Source organism: Lachnellula hyalina, assembly GCF_007821495.1.
Source record: "Lachnellula hyalina strain CBS 185.66 chromosome Unknown contig00047, whole genome shotgun sequence".
NCBI lineage: Eukaryota > Fungi > Ascomycota > Leotiomycetes > Helotiales > Lachnaceae > Lachnellula > Lachnellula hyalina.
The window spans coordinates 50,848-73,412 of NW_022157161.1; the positions used below are offsets into that span (position 1 = coordinate 50,848).

Genomic DNA, 22,565 nt, shown 5'->3' on the forward strand with positions numbered 1-22,565 from the left:
GGAGAAATAGGCACAACACGAAGGAGATAAATGGCTCCAGAGGACCTTTGGAACGAATCTTCTGCAAGTCGCTGTGTATGCACCTTTTGTTACGACAGGCAGCTTCCGACCATGGCGTTGATAAACATCGCCACACCGTGTCGGAAAATGTGATGGACTTTCATGGTGATAGTAATGTTGGTGGGTGGTTCTTTAAGTTCATGTATTCATAATGACACGTTCGTTGCGAACTAGTCAAGGAAAGATGGATTTAAGCAACTGCTCCGCCCGACTCAAAGCAACTACTCGGAGAGCTCGTGAAAACATGTTATTCACAGCAAGGGCATCACTTACGCGTAAAACATCTAACATATGAACCATGCTGTTTCGTAACTTCTGGCTCGCCTTCCAGGTACTATATTACAATTGCAGCGGGTACTTAACGCCAAGTTTATACAGGGGTGGTTCGCCTCATATGCAGTTCCCAAAAACCCGAACGCCGTCATGATATCGTAAGTGAAGTTTACAAGAAGTACTCCCCAGCACCACGGCGCCCGGCTGGGACAGCTCGTTGGTCTTCAGGTACGGCGCTAAAGATGCTGAATTTTGGAGTAAGATCCTCCCCGACGTTCATTATGGATGCTACATTGCCACAGCGGTAGCAGTAGTTAGGTGCTGACCATACAGTGACAACTGATTTTTGAGCGAAATGATACTGTTGAGGGTTAGCTTCTATGATTTTTAAACAAATGAGAACAGGTGTACCTTGTAACCCTCGTTGACGAGTTGATGAGCTCGAGCAATGAGCTTTAGGCCGTTGACATGGTTGAATTCAGTGGCGACTTTGTCGCCAAAAAGCCACCCCGCACCGCGCGGGGATACAGCCCAGGTCTCCACGTCTTCAGGATCACTCCAGACTAGATCGCAGAAAGCCCCTTCATGTGGAATTTCCTGTGCGCGTGCAACCACTCGGATTTGATCGACTGTTCGAATCTCCGGGCTCAAACCACCATGCACACAGAGAACCTCGCCATCAACGATCGCAGCCAGAACCAGGAAATCGAAAACTTGACAGCATGACTTCCACACAGAAGCGTTTCCATATTTCTGCTGGCATTCTTCGTAAAATCCATATACCTGGGTGATCTGGCGGGATTCGTGGTTACCACGAACTAGCGTAATCTTGTCGGGGTACCTTGAACGAATTAGCTTTGTGAATGAAACCTGCATACCATACTTACATTGCTTTGAGGCACATAAGCAAAGTAAATGTTTCCAAACTGAAGTAACCTCGATCGACGAAGTCACCTAGGAAGACGAAGTTCTGGTTTCCTGATCCCGAAACCTCATTATTAACCCCAATCGCCGAGTCCCCTCCAGAGCTCCCAGCACGACTTCCTTGACCAGCAGTCCTTGGACGACCGCGAGGTTCATCATCATCGTCATCCTCTCCACTGGCACTCTCGATGCCGCTATCAGAACTTCTAATCTTCTTCTTTAATTTGGGGTCTGTGATTTCGGTTGGAGGCTCAATATCATCAGAGGTAATGATCGCGGTCTGTGTTGTTGGCTTCTGAACATTCGTTTCGCCTGGCATGCCACCTGCGATGCGGAATAGCTCGAGGAGATCGTAGAACTGTCCATGAATATCTCCACATATTGTAACTGGTGTAGTGACTGGCTGTATATTCGACTCTGAGATAGACGTCAGAGACATTTCCAGTTTAAATATGCCCGACAGAACTCACCTTCCATGAGACACTCCTTAACCATTTCACACAGCTGCTTCATGACGGTTTCGGGGAGGTAATGACACTGCTTAGCCTCCTCAAGCCATTCCGGCAGGCCAGCCCGCTGGGTTAGGAGCGCAGGCCCAGGTTTGGGGACATTAGGAACAGACATATTCGATCAAATGTAGTAGTGTAGAGTCGTAGTCTTCAAGGCCGTAGTAACGTAGACTTGGTGGTGGACAAGGTGCTGGGCAGAGTAGAGTTAGACTTGCCATTACCCTCCATCTTGATAATTGGTGAAAAGAGCCGCTCACTAAAGCGGCAAGGTAGTCGAAGCGCATCTTATCTTATCGGAAGCGAGGCAACAAACTCATCTCGTGGTCCCTCATTCACGACGGTGCAACTAACAGTCACCCCCTTGATGATGATGGAATTGAACGAATGAAGCGCATAGCCAAAATTGTCTGTGTACTTTGAAGTAGGCAGAAGAAGTTTCTCCTATCGAGCCCACCATCTCTTACTCTTAGACCAATACTATGGCTGCTACGCAGAGAGCACCAGCAAATGGAGTCCTCCCAGTCACCGCAATTCAAACCTCTGGCAATAGCCCCAAACCAGCATCCAAGGCTACTGTCACTCGGTTGAAGGTTATAATCAGGAGACTTCCTCCCGCGCTCACCGAGGCAGAGTTTGCTTCAATCATAGGAGACGAGTGGAAGTTGGCGCAAGGCAAGGTGGACTGGTTCCTCTATAAGCCTGGAAAGGATTCCAAAGAGTATATTATTTCTTTGCAAAATACAGTACTCCGCTGACCAATGAAAAGTGCATCCAAGCCATCTAGACCTTCGCGCGCATACTTCCATCTCACGAGTGATGCCCATCTCATGAGTCTCTCCGAAACTATACGCCTTTCAGTCTTCGAAGATGCACAGAATACCTTCACAAGCTCTTGCCTCATTGGTCCTCCAACTGTCGAGTTTGCACCATATGGCCGAACACCAGGAGGAAGACGTCGTGTAGATGCACGAGCAGGCACAATCGACCAGGACGCAGAATTCATGGCTTTTCTGGAAGGATTGGCGAACCCACCTACAGGAAAGGATGTTGGTGTGGATGGTCTGGTTGAGGGCATGCCAGCTACCAAGGAAAAAGTCACAACTACGCCGTTGGTCCAATATCTAAAGGACAAGAAGGCCAGCAAGAGCAGAGACGCTGCAGTGAAGGCCGCTAAGAAGCAAGAAAGTAATCTTGCAAAGGGTAAAAGTGCAAAAGATTCTCCAGACAAGAAAGGAAAAGATGGCAAAGGAGTGGTCGAGAGGGCCACAAAAGAAGCTGTCAAGATCCTCAATAGGGAAGCATCCGCCAAAGCGGGCTCGTCTGCGAAGTCGGACAGTTCAGATGGTCCCCCCAAGCTCGATCTTCGAAAGGTCCCTGGCCGACAAAGAGGTGCTGTTATCTCAGCTCATATTCGCATGTTGGAGCGGGATTTAGGATTCAGCCCGGCTCAGGCGCATCGTCAAGTCCGACGCGATACTGCTGACGCCCAGAAAGCAGAAAAAGCGACGGCTTCTGAAAATGCTCCACCAGAGGTAAAAGATAGTGTTCCATCACAATCTGCTCAAACCCTCATTCCAGTGGCACCGAAAGGAAATATACAGGTCAATAGTAGGAGATCTCGAGCTAAGGCATCCTCTGCTGGTGAGTCTGAAGCGAAGGCTTCGACACCCAGCACTCCTGCAACCCCTACGGCTCCTATGGTTCTTCTCAAGAAACCTGAAATAGCCCAAGCTACGCCCACCCCCATAGCTCCAGCCCCAAAGCCCGCACCAACTACAACTCCTCGAAAGCCCCAAAATGTTGCAGTACCGTCTGCTGGTGCCACCCAGGCCTTCGTCAAACACGCCAACCCTTCACAGGGTGTTACAGAACCACTGTTGAAGGAAGCAATGGAGCAGTTTGGCGCCGTTTCTATGGTGGAGATTGACAAGCGGAAGGGTTTTGCCTATGTTGAGTTTATTGAATCCGATGGTTTGAAGAAGGCGATGGCAGCGAATCCGATTCCTGTGGCTCAAGGCACTGTCCAGGTTATGCAACGTAAAGGCACTTCTTTACCTCCGGAGAAGAAACCAGCACATGTCGCCCCACAGTCTCCGAGAGGAGGCCGTGGAGGAGGCAGAGGTGGTACCATTGGTAGACGAGGAAGGGGTGGTGCTAGGGGAGGTGGTAACGCGGCTCCTTCAACTGCCCCTACCGGACCTGCCGCGAAAGGATAGAACTTCCTGGCCATTCACTTTCGACACATCTTCATTGCTAATGATATCATTGAATCGCAAACCACGATTCGTCACACGCGACAGGCTATACTTCCTTCATAAGAGGACCGAAGACAACCAAAAGGCCGTCTAGATTTAGATCAAGGAATTCCAGAGAAGACTGGTGAAATAACAGCAACTGGCTAATCCAGTCTGCGGCCAGATAGATGATTTTGGGGAAGAAGGCTAGGAGCATTGTTTCCATCCTTTTGCAACCCCACTGTCACCACATGGTTTTAAATGATGTATTATCATACAAACGTATCTCCGCGCCATTGAGCAGGTCGGGTATGAAAAGCCCATTCTGTTCTGTTCCGCCCTGAGACGTTTGTCACAGATTCGGAACCCATCCTTGAGGGAGCTAGTTTTGACTTGCTTTTTAAATTGTCACCGGTACGCACATTTAGCTTAGTAGTAATACATTGGTTTTACTGGAGGTGGCTGAATCGAGATCTAGTGACATCTCTATCTACTGTGGTACGGTCTGGGTCATATGCTTTGAATGCCTTACTTCGGAACCCCTCTTCTGTATATTATTTCATCATACTCTTTAACAAACATCCCCATTCGCAGGTTCGGTGCGAATCACGCCTCGTATCTCCAATCTCATATTTCCTATCCCACAGGATCTCTTCGCAACCTAGCATGATATTGTGAAAAGGTCCCGGTCATGACAACGTTCTACCTCGACGGCCATAGTCTTCTTGGCTCAAATCCCAAACACAACGTGACCCTACGGCCTGTATTTGTGCGGAAGTGCAAACAAATCCTTCAACCAGCCTAGGTGCGTCAAATTGTAGGTCGTATACCGCGACATCATCAAATCGTGCGACTTTACAACCAGTCTAGCAAGGTCTGCATATATTTTAGCTATTTCTTTCTCAGGGTGTTGACATATCCTTTGCCTGCAGAGGGACAAACCCAATCCGTACGGAAGAGGATATTTTGGAGTGAGTCGAGATACAGCGTCGTCAGCAACATTGCATGGTTTCCATGGAGAAACGACTTCTAAAACTTAAGAGCGACCTCCCACAAATGCTTGCTTGCATATAAACAGTATCGCCAGCGATGTGTCGTTGAAATATCTGCTGAACTAGTAGATGGGCTCGGGTGGTCTGCTGGGAGTGATGCTGTGTTAAAATAGTCCCATCCCTATGCATTTTATATCTGGCAAAGCCGCCCCCCAAAACTCAAGTTGTAGCTCAGTCGGCAGGTTTGAAAAGAGCATGAATGCCATGCTTACTACTCCCGGACTTTGGAGTTCCCTGAAGCATGCGGGGATTGGTGGTGGCTGAGCTTGAGGGAGGCTTGCGCTAATATCGGATAGGAGCGTATCGAGGGGCGAGCGGATCTTCCTTTTTTTGGGGCGAGGAGATTATGAGATCTGCAGGAAAAGCATGTCGAGGACCTTTGCATTGCGAGAAAGTGATGATATAGTCTACCATGCGAATAGTTGGAAGGTCAAAGGAAAGGAAGCTGGAACTTTTCTCGAAAAGTTTTACTGTATGTGATGTTGATGAAGATGAAACTGAAATCGAAGTTACTCCAAGGAAACCTAGGTTTTGTGTTTCATTGGCCATAGAGAAGGGGAGGGAGAAAACTCTAGGGCATACTATAAAACTCAAAATGCAGCAAATCAATAGGCAGGTATGACTCACGACACAAATTTGGAATTGAAAAATATGTAAATTGGTCGTGTTGAAATGACGTTTCCCAATGCCATGTACACCAAATCCATAATCCGTCGTCAATGAGTTTAATAACTTTCTTTAATGCAGTAGCCCATTCGCATTTTGGGGCTTTCCATCCAACCGTGCTACTCTTCTCCATCTCCGCCAATATGTTTTTGATAGCCTCAAACTTCAACTAGAACATTGCGGACTCTCGGAATTCAGCAGGAATCCTGCGGTCCCCCTTATCAAACGCTGTGATCCAGAGACCCCTCGCAGGGGGCATATGCTCGTACCATCCCACAATCACCAACTCTTCCAGACAAGTGAGTTTGGTCAAGCTTCGCATAAAGGAAGGGGGATCTGGGGGAAGTTGAAGGTATTAAGGGCTAGCCTTGAAAGATGTGGAAAGCGCTCTGAAATTAAAGCAACTGTATCTGGAGGAGCGGTACCTGATGCCTACCTCAATTTCGAGCACCGGCGTGATGCAGAGCCAGGGTGGCGAACCAACGAGACCGAATGTCACAATGTCAAAAAACGTCATACGCGCAATGCAGAAACAGACCACCAGCGCTGAGATCGAAAGCATGGAAGACACGTCCTCTCCGAGACTTCAACATTTTCCAGATGCTGAAGTGACTTCAACGCCGAACTTCCTCACGGAGCAGAACATGCAAGAAATGGGGGCGATCTTGACAGACGATATGAACACAATACACGCTCAGAGCACCGATGCACCAGAGGGAGAGTCTCAAATTAAGAATGTCACAATGGAAACGGATAACTTGAGCGCCACGAAGGGTGGACAGACCAATTTCGACGAGTTTATTTTGTTCCCTAAACTTCCAATAGAACTCCGCTCAGCGATCTGGAAGCTCGCTTTGCCAGACCGGCAATATGTCCAAGTACGGTCTATAGTCAAGTCCGTCTTCAACGGACTTCATTTCTGTATCACAACTTGGTATGGCCACGTGACCGGGGGTGAATAAAGCACCCGTGGTATTTTTCGCCGGCCATGAGGCTGGGACGGAAGTGCTCAAGGCTTATAAGCTTCTCAGAAGCACAAGTGGCAGCACAGTTCTGGTGGACTTTGGGAAAGATGTTCTTTGTTTGCGTGATTGGGTCTGCTATAAACCATTCTCTAAAATGTTGGACGAGTTGGCAGGTGGTCATAGCTAACTAGAAGAGACTCTGTCTGTTCTTCTCGTAGATTATGATGTAGATGACAAATCCCGCACTGGATGGATTAGTTCGGGCTGGATAATCTGCAGAGGTAGGTAAAATAAAAGCTGGTTATTGTAGGAACTATGAAATTTGATTGTCGAGCGGCTATCTCTACAGCCTGGCGAGCTCTTCACCTAAATTACGAGTAACAAGACGTCCGATCTCCTCCTGGTGGCAACTTTCCTCTAATAGACGTCCGCACCATCAATCAATCAATCAATCAATCAGACTCAACAAAAGACACGCCTATCGCAAAATCCAAATGCTGAAGAGAAGTGACTTGCCTGTTCCTTGCTCGCTCTTTCCTCCAGGAGGATCACCACAAAAACAACATCGCTACGAGGCAGAAACAGCCGTACAATTCGAACCCTCATACCCAGATACCAGGCACAATTTGTTAAGAATAGACACATAGAAAGCAAGGATATACACCCCCCCATCCAACACTTGCTGGCCCGCGCGTGACTCACACACGTGATACACCCAACCCATCATGAAACCAGGAACCTTCCCAGCACCATGTCCATGTTACTCACAAGCAGTTCGATACAGTAACAACGTGCTATAACAAAATGCATGTTTCACTTGCCTCCTTGATGCGTATCCCGCAAAACGCACAAGGCATTTCCCCTGTGAGGCTGCGAGCCTTTCCAAAATCTTAACCGGACTGGACTGGCAGCGCAGCCTTCTCGCACGAAAAGCAAATCAAATCTCAGCCTGATTTCGCATAGAGCCCGTACAGTCAGATTATGATGATTTAAGTGGCGCTTTCGCTCGGGAGAAAGAAAATGCGAGGTTTGCTGCTGCTGCTGCCTAGATGAACGAGAAGGGTGGATGGATGACACCACCAATAGTTTCTGGAAAGATCTTGTACATAAGGAGTTCCGAATATTGACACTTGTCACTTTAAGGCAAAGGATTTGTTTATGTGAAAGTATTTTAGTCTTAGTAGCCTCACCGAAGGAGAACTCGGGGACGGAGATGCCGTTTAGTGAGGGATGCGCGAGCGCGAGGTGAAGTTTGGAAGGAAGGGAAGGGAGGTAAGATTCTTGGCATACGTCTGTAGGTCATGTGGTATCATCCCAGATGTCGCAGTTTCTGAAAGGATATCATCTAGGGAGAAGTGGATTTTACAGCAGACGAAAAGAATTTGAAGATACTCAATTTAAAATAGAAAGTTCGGCAGAAAAGTTATATTCAAGTGGGATGGATGAATAACCCCTCACAGCCCCTCCCTTCTTGTGAAGCGGCGCAGAGCATATTGGCAGTGCAAGTAAGATGCGAAAAAGCTTATTTCTATACTCTGCAGCATTAGTATATACGAGTCTGCGATATGATGATCTTAATCTTAATCTGATCAAGTTTCACTATTCGGTTGGAGGGTTCTTTTTTCTATTAAAATGATGAGTTGGATATCACATGATTTGATATTCGCATCACGGATTTTGTAAGTGAAATTTAGATCGGAGAGGACTTGTGAGAACTGCAAGATATAAGTGCCATGGAGTTCGAAGAGCGACGGATATTATCATTACTAGAGACTATTAGCTGATTCTCTTACTCCTCTGATGAGATCAGTTGTCTTTCTCTTAGAGATGAGTGAGAGTCTAGGCTGTCACTTGGCAGGAAATTTTCTCTTTCTCTATGAAATGAATACGAGACCGCAAAGTCGAATCTTTCCTGATCCCGTCCATATCCGTATCCCCTGAACCCAAAGCCTAGAACATCAATATTATCTCTCTCAGAACTGGTGTCCTACAAGTGAAAAGGCTTTCAGCCACACTTCTACTTTTTTTTTCATCATCTTGCCACTTCCCCCGTTCCAGGCTCCCGTATTTCATAAACTCTCCCCAGCCGCTAAAATTTACCCCTAAACTTACTTTTATGCAAACCCGCCACCGTCCACTTTCCCCCTCTACCCAATCACCTCCCTTTTATTGTCATATATGCAGTCCCGCGATATCATTACTCCGATTGCCGGCCACGCGCTACTGTACCAAGGGTAGGTGGCCCTTCTACGCTCCGTATAGGTGTTTTTTCTAGAACATTGCTGGATTGGGCGAGATCGGTCGATCGATTGTACACATCGGGAACATTCGGAAAAGGGGAGAAATTCGGGATTTGATTTGATGATGAATGACTGGGTGACTGGTGAGACTTTTGGAATTTGGAAAGGCGCGCGGTTAGGAAAGGGGGAGGAGACCGCCGGTCAAGGAGCGGTTGTCACGCAATCATTATTTTGAAGGAAGGGAAGGAGGATTTCTACGGTCATGCCGTGAAGTTCTCTCCTGTCATGCCGTGGGTTGTGGTTCGTTTCGGTGCAACGAGAAATCCGGACCAAGCCAATTATCGGAAGTTATGTTGTCATCAGGTGACTAGGTTGAGATAGCATCACGAGTCTGACTGTGTTGAGTGCCAAAGCGCTTGTATTTGCCCCTGATCTGATGGTTCTAGATGGTCGAATCTCGTAATAATTACTGAAATGAGAATTCGGCGATAGTTACAGACGTAAGCTGGATGAAGCTTGGTCTTGGCTGGGATGGAAAGAGCAGGTGATACGGTGTCACGGGAGCTAAGATGCGGGATAGGTTACAGCTGTACTTCTGTCTGGCTTCTTTGTCTCACGGGCGATGCCTGGAGCGACGGCATGGTAGGAAAAGGAGGCTGTGGCGACTGCATTGGCGATGGATGTCAAATACTGAGTCATAGTTTATCATAGATGAGATCAGTTTGCTTGGAAGCCGACGCCGACTCGTTTCCTAGGAGAGAGTTTTGGTCTTGGGACCTTGAAATGTGTTGGCTCTATCTGGAGGTTTCTAGAGTTTTCCGTCGGTGCAAGTATTGTGATATCTTTCATGTATTGCTGCATCGAGGTGTACAGGTTTTAGTGACACCAGCTTTTCAGAATGATAAGCGGCACGCCGATGAAGACGGACGGATAAGGAAGGATTGTGCAGCATTTATTACGGCGTATTACGGAGGTACGATAGATACCATAACATAGTGGGCTTGAATGGGAGAGCGCCGGCGACGAGCATGAAGCAAGCAAGCTGCATGTTGTGGTCTGTTTCGCCAATCATCGTGAGATTGTCTGTTGGAGCGGGGGAAGCCATAACAATGATCATTGGTTGTGTGTGTGCATGGGTGTAACAGTTCCTGATGATAATTGGGAAGGGAAGAAAGCGAAAAAAGCGAAGTCATTTACCTTCATTTGCGTTTGCCGTGGGATGAACCTCGAGGGGATTCGAAGTATGATTTCCTCTCCTGAGTTCGGTCTCATGTAATTATTGTCAGTTCACAAGGCTGTCTCCGATCTCCTTTACCGCAAGAAAAAGACGGGGCTGACGTACGAAAGTGGTGTGCTTGAAACTCGAGATGATACGAATATAGCCTTTCTGACGCCTCCCTTGGCGGATCATCGTGAGTGAGTAATTCTCAGCCTGGGGGGCGAATTCGTGGGTACTTGATTATTACTCAAAGGGACATTTTTTTGTGGATATGGATCTAGAGATGCGGGAAACGTGGCGAGTTTGGGAGAACCCAACCTGAACGAACGCAGCATCATTTTGAGTTGGGATGGGGACGCCAGTAGTCACTAGGCCCAAAGAACAGATTGTTCGAACAGTACGGAGGTACGTACGCCATTCAAGGGAGGCTGTCATGAACATAAGTATAATCATAAAATGTAAGTCCTCGAATCAGTCGTTTAGTACGCGTATATACAAACCAGATGCAAGTGTTAAGTTGCACAGCACAGCAGGTGGTCTATGCCTGCCTGCCTGTCTGCATACAAAGAAGGCTTTGTTTAGGTGAAGCCAACGGGTAAGAAACAGAAAATAGAACACAAGAAAGGGGACGGCAATGGATTCGCGTCGCATCCCCACATTCTATCGATTAGGGGAGGGCAAGATCTTGATGACTGTGCCTCGCGATTGAGACATAGCGGAGGCTTTTCCATTAGAATATTCATACTTCGTAATAGGGGGGGTAGATTTGCATGCATACGAATTGAGAGGGCTGAGGAAGTCCATGCTCATCTACATACAGTACGAGTCCTCTTACTTCGTATGAGGACCTCCCATACTGGATTGTGGTAGGCTGAAAAGGAGGCAAATGGAGGAGGAAGTCCCGCTGTATCATCATTGGATGGTCGATGCTGTGTGTGTGTGTGTGGCACCTTGACTGAGTTGACTCACGCACTTGAAGGTGTTGCTAGAATCCTTTGTAGTTTAGACTGTTGGAGCCACCCTTGCCTGCAACCTGCACTCTGGCCGGAGAACGGCTCATCCCTGCCTCCCTGCCCCTCCCCTCTACTGTACATTCTGACTCCCACTGCCTGCCACTCCACTCCACTCACTACTCCCAGCCCAGCCCAGCCTACCCGCTGCCCATCGCCTCCTACTGTAACAAAACCAGCGAGTGCCCGCCCACGACCTCTTCCCTTTTGACCTCACAACCGCAATGGATTATCCAAAGAACTAAACCACGCGGCTCTCCGAAGTCTGCAAGAAACCTCACAAAGCCCATATCTTATCGTATCCACCCTTCACCCTTCAACCATCAGAATCGCATCCGTCCTGTGTATTCGGAAATCCTACGTTTTCCGCTGAAACTGCGACCACCTCTCCTCTCTCGCCTCGCCTCCTTCCCCCCCGGTGACTCCAACATCTCCCCCCCCCAAAACAAAGAGTCACGCTTTTCTACCTAGAATCGAGCCATCCCATCCCGAATCACTCGCATTCGCCACCTTTTCTAATCTTTTACGCCTCATTTATCTCTCCTTACTTATTCTGTCCCTTTGATACCCAGGTGGAAGGCAGCTGTGTTCACTTCTTGATCCGCGACTCCATTCTTCAGCGCTTTCGGTCGCACGCTTAAGTTAGGCCTCCTAACTCGCCACCCACTGACTGGAGCGGAGTCATTCATCATTCACCACCGCACCTCACGACCTCTCGAGATCTGTGACTACAATAAAGACACCTTTGTCTAAACAACTCCACTCAACCTTTCAACCTTTGTTTATTATCCTCGAATCTCCCCGATCACGACATACAAAACTCCTAATATTACCTACCTACATACACTACACATACGTTCCTTCCTAAAGTCCAGACCACTCCAATGGTAGCTAGTGTTTTATAACACTCGCCCACCATTTATCTCAACAGTCACCATATCCGTCGTCGAAAAGGTCAACAACATGATCTTCGCCCTCTCCGAATTTTCCCCAGTCGCCAGTCTTGCATCGTCTACCGGTTATATCGTACGCGCAGAGATCTCCCAGGTCTCTATGCTCTAGCTTGCCCTCCTCCTCCCTCGATTTCTAGCTCCGCAACGGCAATTGCTGTTGTTCGAGCCTGTATCTAGTAAGGTTTCGCGGATTCAGTTAAAAACGGTTTATCGATTGGCTTTGTACAGACGGCGACTGGAGTTTCCTTGAATAGACTTCATTCCCCTCGAATTTCCCGAAGATGAATTGCGGCGACGTTGATTCGCCGCCTTACATCACATCCTATCAAAATGGTCCATACAGCTCCTCTATAGCTTCCTCAGCCTCATCCTCCTCCGCGTCAGTCTGGTCCGATGCCTCGTCACAAACATCGGATGACTCTTCGACTACCGCATCGTCCGAATCAGAAACAGCAGAATATTGTGCACCTTCCTTTGTAAACACCAGCAACATCTGCGAAAACAATACAGAAAACAATAAAACAATATGGCCGAAGAAGATATCTTCCGAAGTTGCTTCAGAACAAAGGCAGCATCCAAGAAGGACCAGTGTGGGAGCATCCCAAACCAGATGCCCTCCCTCCCTAGTTCGCCAATGCGATCGGAAGGTCAACTTCGTCGACAGCCTCGTCGGTAAGATTAATACATCCCAAAATAAGTACGCTTGCTCAACATTCACTCCCCAGATTCTTCAGCTCAGATAGTAGAAGCCATATGGCCCCTTTCTTCAGTCGTTTGCAGAAACGAGATGGGTAATAAAGGCGTTCTTCCCTTGCGCACATTCATTCAAGAGACTCTCCGTCGATCAAGGACAAGTTACTCGACCCTACAGGTCGCTTTGTACTACCTGATCCTGATCAAGCCGCATGTGCCCAAACATGACTTCACCATGGAACAACCAGATGATGTACACTCTATCCGAGCGCTTCAATGCGGACGTCGCATGTTCCTTTCAGCACTCATTCTTGCGTCGAAATATCTTCAAGATCGGAATTACTCTGCTCGTGCGTGGAGTAAGATTTCGGGACTGAATACTTTGGAGATAAATCAAAATGAGATGGCTTTCCTTCTCGCTGTCAACTGGGAGTTACATATTACTGATGCAGTCTTCCAACGCTGGACGGATATCGTTCTCAAATACACTCCAACCCAGCCACCGTCGCCCGGCTCACCTAGTCTCGCAGAACAGTCGGCTGGTTGGAAAGCAATTATTTTAAAGTTAAACCCCGAGTTGGATAATATCGATGGTGTATCCTCATCGAAGTCTGCCAAGGCAGACATCAAGTCTATCAGCGCAGCCTGCCCGCGATCATTCGCACCATTGGTTGCCGACCGAAGCACATTTGGATATGGCTCCAACGAGTCAACTCCAACTCCACAATACTATACACCCAGTGTCTTGGAGCCTTCGCTATCAACCGCATATCCTAGTAAACCTGCGTCAGCTATTGGTCTATTACCTACACCTAGACTGACCCCCCAGAGTTCTGGATTCAACACTCCTGCAGTGAGTGCTGCTTCTTGCATGCTCGGCAAATCCTCAATGGGTTTTGCAATGGCCCATGCCTCAAACGCGTGCGCCGCGCAAATGACCGACAGATGGCAAACTTCATCACCTCAATCTTATGTCTCTGGTCGCCGATCTTCATTGGCCAGTTCGATTTCCTCGATGTCTTCTCCAGAATCTATGGTCTCAGACTCGTCGCGATCATCCCGTTCATCCTCAATTTCATCTGCCTCGTCTCTGATGAGCGCGCCGATTTCGTCCAAGCTGGACGTCCAGGCGCGCTGTCGGTACGCGAAGATGTGCTCTGAGCGACAGAATAGGACGGTGATTGCTACAGTTCCTGAGGGATATTGTGAAGGCCCAACATCGTCCCCAGAATCTTACACTGGACCAGTCGGAAAGGACTTCCTTGATTTGTCGCTGGATACTCCATTGGCAAGACGAGAAGTTGATATGGAGTACTTTTCCAAAGATGAAGAAGCTGCTCGTGCTCTGCAAGAACTCCATAACCATCCCAGATCTGTGGAATCTCCAAGCAGGAAGCGCAGTAGACCGCAATCAATCGACAATTCGCTTCAAGAAAATGTTCGCGAGATATTGAACCCCTACCAATCAGCCGAGAGCAATTGGTCAGAGAATCTTATCCGGTCACGTGCCGTCCTCACCAGCCCATCTCAGTTTGCACTTCGTCCCACGTCCAATGGATCCATTGACGAAAGCGGGTATGCTGTGCTACGGAGGCAACTCGGAGTTTACCTCGAATGAACCTTCACCCAGCCTTTGGTGGCATTGGTGCGCCTGGCATGTGGGAAGGTATACTACATTAATTAATACCCGGCTCCTTGATAAATCCGCCCTTTACATACATCTACACCAAACAAAACACCCTTGTCACAACAGTTACTTTCCTTTGTCATCAAAACTTGGTCGTCGGCGGCATGCATGCATTGCGGGGTGGGCTGGAGTAGGCTTTGCATTGCTAGGAGTGAAATGAATAAACCAAACCTTGTACGTTAGTTGAGATACGACGCGTTGAATTGGTGGGCGAGGGCGAGAGGAGTAGAGCAGATATGGGTCAGTTGCACGGATTGGAGTTCGGCGGGTACATATAAACCTGGACTATGCTGGCTCGACTTGATAGGTCCTAAATGCAATGGCGACATATTTGCTGGTACATTATTATTTCATGTTGAGTGATGGTGATTAGTGAACTGATAGTCCAATCCCCTTTCCATGTGCAACTCGGAAGGAATGTATGCTAATGTATCGTGATCAAACTTGACTTCAGGAACTCTTGCACAGATCGACCTTGCCCTAGGTATCCACTGCCCTCCTCGCCACCTACCAAGTTCAGGCGAATCAGCCCAGACAGGCAAAAACAGAACTTAAGCCTACCTTGGGTAGCTTCAGTACCTATACCTGCGCTTTCCTAGCAGATGCAAGGCGATGTTTCGAATAGAGTCATGTCGATGCCGAGGAGCACCAAGACGGGACGATTAAATGTTTGATCAATTATGATCAGCAGAAGAAGCAAAAGCGAGGGGTTGTTTGTCTTAGTGATTTTCGGGAATTTAGATGTAAGTGGGCAAATCAGTATTCGAATCGTGAAGGTGGAGACAAGCAGGCAGGCAGCTGGCTAGCCTGAGGTTGTAGGTAAGTCTTGGCTTTGGTACCTAGTTTTGTTGCTAGTGCGAAGGGGAAGGGGGTGGAGGGGAAGCAGAATGTCGCAGGCAACGTGGGGGGTAATTTTGAAAGGGAGGAGGCTTTGGAACTTTTGGTTGCCAATCATGACTGGCAATCTTTTGGACCTACTCCGAAGGCTTCGAAGAGTTTAGGAGAGGGGCACGTTTCGTAGCGTAGGTAAGTAAGTCTTGCTTGCTTGCTTCGTTAGAATGAAAATTTGGCCCTTTTAGTACGTCGAAAGAGAATTCAATGCCTCTTGTTTTCGCTCAAATTTTCTGTTTGTTTCCTCCCGCTAAGCAGCGTGTAATATTATGTGGGTTCTATATCTACCTGCGTCTGCTTCTGCGTTTAGGAAAAGTGATTCATTTCTCTTGTCGTTCTCATTATCTTTACAACTCTGTTTGCCTAAAAACGGGCACTTGCTAAGGACCATGCCCTCAAATTCATTAGTTCATGTTTCAGGCCAAGTACAAAAGGATATTCGTTTTGCTTTGAAAGTGAATTAAATATAGCTTCATTTCTAGAGAGTTTCGTTCGCTTCAAAAAGGAGGAAACCAAGGTGTAAGTTCCATATAAGACGTCGCAGACCTACTTTTGATCTCATAACTAAGCTGATTACGGCTGAGATGGCTCTCCTCAATAAGTTCCCGTGCCCCAATACCGAACATGGTAAGGACGGTGAAGATCGCCTTGCCCAAAAACAGCCTCTTCGACCTGCAGGTCCAGGTACGCATTCATCTCGGCTCCTCTACTATGTTTCACAGAGCTCAACTTGCGAGGAAAACATACTTGCTAATATCTGTCTACTCAACCGCTACTTGCCACTGAAAATCCTACTGCTTAGCCAAAGGCATAATCAGAGGTACAGTGCGGAATTGCTGGCTCTTCGTACGCGAGAACTATGATGAGGGATTTCGAAGGAGGTGTTTTAAATGCTAGCTGCCCCCGCTTAAGCAAGGGGGCCATTCACAGCTGGACATTCAGAGCTGATCTCCAGTGAGTGAACGATGGCAGATTGGAACCTCCGGCAATAAATTTGGACTGAACATTCAAGTCCGTTATTGGATTTCTTTGCTTTATGTTTAGAGCTACAGTTTCTTAGCCTATAACAAATTCAAATCCCCCGAAATAGAAAGTGTGATGAAGAGAACTCCACCTCGAAGTTTTATTGGAGCGCTCTGGTTTTCTGGATTCAAGTTAGACATGATGACTAGCTAGTACCTTACGATTGATCAAATGATGTCTTCTATCACCAGAACTAAACTTGATGAGTTCCTAAAGGGGGTATTAGCGTTATCGCTTAAGAGCTTAGCGCCCTTTACCCAGCGTCCACCCCTTTCTTCCTAAAAAGTGACATGTGCAGCTAGCTGATTTCGACACCGTTTAGTAATAATGAAGCACAAGAAATTTGATACAATGAGCAATGCTTACTTTGCTCACCAACAAGAGAATCTAGTAGGTCTCTAAACTGTCGTCGAAATAATTTCGCTACCACTTTTTAGTGAATTCGAAGCCTTGAAGGCCACGAGTCTTCGTGTAAGGTATGATAAAATCTCATCATCATGCAAATCGTCCAGTCAAGTACTGCTTATGTTTATCAGAAAGTTATCCGCTTTGAATGCCGAAGGCAAAGTGCAGTGCAGTGCTTCACATCCTACGACGGATTCTAAAACACTATGCCAGTCAACCTAGGAAAACCGCACCAACACGAGCAACTCTTTAAGCGTTCATTAACACGAATATTATCTATCTATGATTATAAACTTGGCAATGTAGATTACCAGATTGATTTAAAAGCGACCTCTGGGTTGACCAATCAGGGTAACTCGCCCACCAAGCCGGCTTATAAATGGATTTTTAGGACTTACCAATTGCGTCACTACTTGGTCTCTTGGGGCCGGGATGAGGTATTATTTAGTTGCTACTACTTCCTCCATATGTTTAGTGCAATTCAACTTGAACAAGCGCAAGCCAAATTGATATCATGTCTCCTCCCGTTCTACTTGTTTTGGGTGCTGGGCCGAAAATCGGACTCTCCGTCGCTAACGCGTTTGCTGTCAAAGGATACAAGGTCGCTCTGGCAGCAAGAAGTTTAGAAGAAGGTGTGGGTGAGGATGGATATCTACGTTTGAAAATCGATCTCGCAAAGGCGGAAGAAATCGAGAAAGTTTTCGCCCAAGTAAAGGAGAAGCTCGGTATTCCTAGTGTTGTAGTGTATAATGGTTCGTAGATACGCACTTCCAAATCATAGTTATACTTGCTGACAACTATTACAGCTGCGTCACGAACAGTACTCGATGCCAAAGACCCGCTCTCCTCAATTTCGGTCGAAGAAGCCAACCGCGACTTTGCTGTCAATGCTATTTCACCCTTGCTCGCGGCCCAAGAGGCAGTCAAAGGCTTCAAGCAACTTGAAAGTTCAGCGTCGAGGACTTTCATCGTAACGGGCAATATGTTGAACCATATAGCAAAGCCTGATGTTCTCACTTTTGGTATGGGTAAAGCGGCCGTGGCTCAGCTGATATGGTATACGAGTGTGGCTTATAAACCGAAGGGTTTCAAGTGAGTCTTTCCCCGAATAACTGGCATGCGACATTCAGAGAAAGCGTTGTATTGATGGACTATAGGTTCTACTATGCCGACGAGCGTCAAGCTAATGGAGGACCGACAATCCCGGTCAGTGGTTCGGCTGCTGGAAAAGCGCATGTTTACCTTGCTGAGAAGCAGGAGCAAGGCCCATGGGATTATACATTCATGGAGGACAAGGGATATGTTGAATTTAAGAGCCCTTTACCTACCGACTTTTAAGATTCGGTTCTATATATATAAGACTCAATACCTTCACTACTTTTAGAGCTCTAGTAGGCATCGAAGAGAGGTGATGAAAGCTTACCCTAGCTTTTAAAGTAGAAACAGAACAATATCAATAATTTTCTGGAAAAAGATTTTGGATGATGAATTTGGGTTTCAAACAAAAGCTCGCACCTCTGTAATAAGTTATGTCTAGTTGATTAGCAATACTAGATACTGTCAGTTATGTTGTTGGAGCTAAGGGACGGCAGTCCTTCAAGTCCTGGTTGGCCCACCTCGAATTACTTGAAGAGACATGATTGATTTCGCAATTAATCAAAGTATGAACATTTCATACAAATAAGAATCCCACGTACAGACTTGAGGGAAAACGGCCAATGTTCATGCACACCAGGCGCCAAGTTCATAAGCGACGACGCTAGTCTCCCCTTTCCCTCCTGGCACCGAGAAATCACTTCGGACTTCCAGACTTCTTCTCTCACCCCAAAGTAATAAAGACTAAGATGTGATTCCAGGAGAAGGCGAAGACTAATACCCTGGCAGTCAAATCTTGAAGTTCGATTGTTAGATGAGGCAATTTTTGGTACTTTCGATATTGGTTCGAGATCTCGCAGGTTCACGTCGAAGCTTCTCTTGCTGGCCAATCTTGGCAAAATCTCTACGAAACACGGTCTTAAACCATCCAACCATTCTTCGATTGACTTGTATTTGTTTCAAGTGTTTCAGTAAGTCTTGTTACGTGCAGAATTGATCACATAATGCATTGGTAGTGTTTGGTGCTCATACCATTTACTGATCAAAATGTAGTAGACGTAAATAAACACTCGTACATTCGGAGAAAAATTGAGGGGTACTAGGAGAGACAATTCTGATTCATTACATTGCTTCATTGTGTGTATGAGATGTTGATTGAACAGCAATGTCTGGCTCTAAACAACACATCATTGTCCGCGTATAGGTATAAGTATATGAATGGAATCACTATTTATGCCCTCGTTATCAAACACAGCTTCACAATTTTCGAACCATCTGACAGTTCTCAGCCGTCTTATCACTTAGTACGTCTTTGCTTTCAACCTTGGCTTTCAATCACGCTTGTACTTTATCCTCTGGCTTTGCTCTATACACGAAAGCGTCAACAACTTCTATTATTCTTCTTATAATTAGCAATGACTCCAACACCACAGATAATAATCGATGTCAGGACAGAAAAGGATGTTCTAGGAAGTTTGCAGGTCAAATTGGACTACGGATTTGCAAATCCACAGGCAATCATAGATCAAAGAGCAAGAGGCAGATTCCTAGGACCGCTCAAACATCAAGGGAAGAAGAGCTTAAACATTGTCTTTTCTTCTTATATCACCTTCAACAAAGACATTACAATTGCTGGTGGAATCTCTGATGGGCAGCTTTTACAAAGGGCAAGTGATGCTTACACCGAAATGCGGCAGGGAATTGATATATACAAACTCCCCAAATATCATCAGCCACGAATGATGACCGCTCTTGCTGTCAACAACGAGTTGTACTTTTCAAGCTCCGCAAGAGGCCCACCGTTTACGTACGCCTCGGAGAACCTCATTCGAGCTGATCTCGAGGAATGCCAGAGAAGCGTAGCTGGTTCAAGTCCCCAACACAAGTTCCAGGGAAGTTGCGGGGAGGTCTTTGCCGCTCACCAGTTTCTCAAAGCTCACGGCCCAGATGACAGATTGAAAAGGTATCAGGGGAATCTCATAGTTACAGTTGGACAAGGGAAAAAGGGGGAAATAGAGATACGGCCGCCATGCAATCCAAACTTCCCAGTAAGTCGAGCCCACAAACCCAACTCCAGAGTTGGTTTCAAAAAACTGCAGTTGGAGAAGATCTTTTCTAAAAAGAATGATCCCGTTAAATCCACCGCAAAGGTTGAAATAAACTGACATAGTTTAGGAATGGGGATGCAATCGATTTGTTACGGAAAGTATAAATGCCCTGGATGTGAAGCACGGAACTAAAGCAGGAACATACGACTTGAACACGCTTGGAATGACGGGCAGAATGCAAGCGTCTCTTTCAAGAGGTGATAATTCAGCCACAGTGTGAAGTTCAATAGCTATGCTGTATACAGAAATGGGTGGCATATTGGAAGAGCGGTAATACTTTATTGATTACTACTTAATAATTTCTGCACCGCCCACTTGACGGACAAATTCCTGAGATCACTGTAATGCTGCCCGACGCCCACGAACAGAACAGGCACATTCGTGGCGTGGACCATGCTGACCAAAGTTCCTACCATATCTCCCACGGTATCGCACTTAGAGATGATGAAGCCATCAAGCGATCGACCCGCTCCAAAAGCTGTGTTGAAATTCCGTGCTTGAGCAACGGAATCTGTTCCCACGAGCGCCTATTATTTGTTAGTCAAGGCAGATATTTTAAGCAAGAAGCAACTTACCTCTCCAACCATGAGAATCTTATCAGGGTTCGCGAACTTGGCGAACTTGTCGAGCGAAGACATGAGGCGCTGGTCATTGTGTCGTCGACCAGCAGTATCAATCAGCACGACATCAAAGCCTTCTTGAGCAGCAAAGCTGACAGAGTCCTTTGCAACGTTTGCTGCATCTTTTCCATACCCCTTCTGGTATAACTCAACTTCTCCTCCCTCTCGAGCACTGAGCTCTTTCAGGTTGCGGACATGAACAGCCAATTGCTCGACGGCGCCGGATCTGAAAGTATCACAGGCTACAACAAGCACTTTGTACTTGTTCTGTAGAAGGAAGAAACAAATCTTGGAGAGATTTGTAGATTTGCCGACTCCATTGACACCAACAATTGAGATGACATATGGCCGCTTCTTTTTCAAGGATAACGCAGATGGGGAGGTAACTGCGTCGATCTCTCGGAGCAGATCAAGAGATGAAGTTGGCGTAAGGATCTTCTGTAGAGAAGCTTCCATAGCCGTTTGTATCCTTGCCTGTACACCTATAATGATGTTAGCTAGAAGAGAAGAAGCTTAAGAATCTAACCTACTCTCGAAGTTTCCAGTTTTCACGCCAATGAGCTCTCTCTCCACACCCTCGCATAATCGAATAGCCGCTTCGCGAGCAACATTCTTTCTGAGCAGATGATCTTCCATTCCCTTCATAGCCTTGTCCAGGTCTTCCTTCGTCAGTGTTTTTCCTCCCACGACGTTTCTGAAAAGTCCACCGATCGCATTAATGCTTGATCCAACAATTCCAGTCGAAGCCGTCGAGCTCTCCTTCTTAGCACCTGCTGTTGCTAATATTGAGTTGACTTGATCATCCAAGTCTTTCAGGACGAATTGCCCTTTCCCAGTCTTCGATCCCCAAGTGGCATGGTCTACCCCCTCCACATTTCCTGGGCGACCCTTCCCCTCATCATCCCCCAAATTTACGCCATCCGCAGGCGTGGAGTAATCGAGCGGTGTATCGCTATCCTCATCAGCCATACCTTCTGCGTCCCATTTTCTACCCTTCTTTGGCCCCGAAGACTTTGGTCTGCCCTTCCTTTGTGATTCTTCGCCAGAGGATGCGTATGCTGAGGGCGTATTTGCAGCCTTTCGCGCTCGTCTAGATCCTTTCCCTCCTGGTCCTCCCTTTCCAGTAAGTATATGACTTGCTGGCGTGCTGGGGCGTGAGGTATCAGGTGTCGCGATAGGAGTCGATTCGTTCGATGTCAAGTCTTTGAAGGTGTTCTTCGACTGGCCTCTTGATAGAATTCCAGGTAACGGAGGTGGTTCGTCTCTTAGATTTGCGGAAACTGAGATCGGCGCTTCTTCTAGAGCAGAAGCTTCAGCAACTCTTGTGTCTTGGTTCAGCGCCGTTTTCTCCAGTTCTCTCACTTGCTGATCAAAATATTCATCAAAGTGGCATTCGACAATCGTAGTGTGTGGTTTTTTCAACTGGTCTCCGTATAAATCCACGAAAATGGTCTTGATATTATCAACCAGCTTGTCAATCCATGATAGATGAAGGAGTGATCGGTAGACAGCCTGGCCACAATTAGTATATTCAACGCGGGACCCTGCCAACTTGCGCAAAACGTCGCAACTTACAACAAAGATGAGACCTAGTTCTTTAACCGTCGTCCATTTTAGAGTATGCTGGTCGTATTTGTAAGGAGGGTTGTTCGCAGCTGAGATATCATCTGCGATTCCAGCTCCGGGAAGTGTTCGCTCTTCAATGAAGACATTCGTTATGAGGCTGTTGATGATGGCGGGACTGATTGCGGAGTACGACTTGGACCACAACACCACGCCAGACGTCGTAAGAATCTCAAAGGTATCCAACATTGTCGATTATGGCCCTGCGAAGGTGATGGGGGAATATTGTTAACGCACCGTCACAGAAAGGCTGAGGCAAGGCTCGATAACAGCGCCGGGGTTTTAGCGGCGCCCGTAATCTGCCAACAAGGCGCG

The 22,565-nt window shown here is 47.0% G+C and overlaps 5 protein-coding genes across 5 annotated transcripts; 3 read left to right on the plus strand and 2 right to left on the minus strand.

Moving 5' to 3' along the window:
* Window positions 1-502: 502 nt before the first annotated feature.
* Window positions 503-1,881, minus strand: ppe1 (Serine/threonine-protein phosphatase; the record flags this gene model as incomplete). The annotated part of the gene is made up of 4 exons (XM_031148573.1): window positions 503-694; window positions 745-1,174; window positions 1,221-1,674; window positions 1,728-1,881. The coding sequence occupies 4 exons, from the start codon at window positions 1,879-1,881 to the stop codon at window positions 503-505; spliced, it is 1,230 nt and encodes a 409-aa protein (XP_031006324.1).
* A 364-nt stretch (window positions 1,882-2,245) lies between these two features.
* On the plus strand, window positions 2,246-3,982 carry UPF3 (Regulator of nonsense transcripts; the record flags this gene model as incomplete). The annotated part of the gene is made up of 2 exons (XM_031148574.1): window positions 2,246-2,484; window positions 2,533-3,982. The coding sequence occupies 2 exons, from the start codon at window positions 2,246-2,248 to the stop codon at window positions 3,980-3,982; spliced, it is 1,689 nt and encodes a 562-aa protein (XP_031006290.1).
* Window positions 3,983-12,115: 8,133 nt separating this feature from the next.
* Window positions 12,116-14,416, plus strand: pas1 (G1/S-specific cyclin; the record flags this gene model as incomplete). Its single annotated transcript, XM_031148575.1, has 3 exons — window positions 12,116-12,178; window positions 12,360-12,777; window positions 12,831-14,416. The coding sequence occupies 3 exons, from the start codon at window positions 12,116-12,118 to the stop codon at window positions 14,414-14,416; spliced, it is 2,067 nt and encodes a 688-aa protein (XP_031006289.1).
* A 2,902-nt stretch (window positions 14,417-17,318) lies between these two features.
* ykvO (putative oxidoreductase) lies at window positions 17,319-18,142 on the plus strand (the record flags this gene model as incomplete). The annotated part of the gene is made up of 3 exons (XM_031148576.1): window positions 17,319-17,556; window positions 17,611-17,896; window positions 17,962-18,142. The coding sequence occupies 3 exons, from the start codon at window positions 17,319-17,321 to the stop codon at window positions 18,140-18,142; spliced, it is 705 nt and encodes a 234-aa protein (XP_031006288.1).
* Window positions 18,143-20,285: 2,143 nt separating this feature from the next.
* On the minus strand, window positions 20,286-22,439 carry SRP101 (Signal recognition particle receptor subunit alpha-like protein; the record flags this gene model as incomplete). Its single annotated transcript, XM_031148577.1, has 4 exons — window positions 20,286-20,534; window positions 20,583-21,109; window positions 21,158-22,139; window positions 22,203-22,439. The coding sequence occupies 4 exons, from the start codon at window positions 22,437-22,439 to the stop codon at window positions 20,286-20,288; spliced, it is 1,995 nt and encodes a 664-aa protein (XP_031006310.1).
* Window positions 22,440-22,565: the final 126 nt, after the last annotated feature.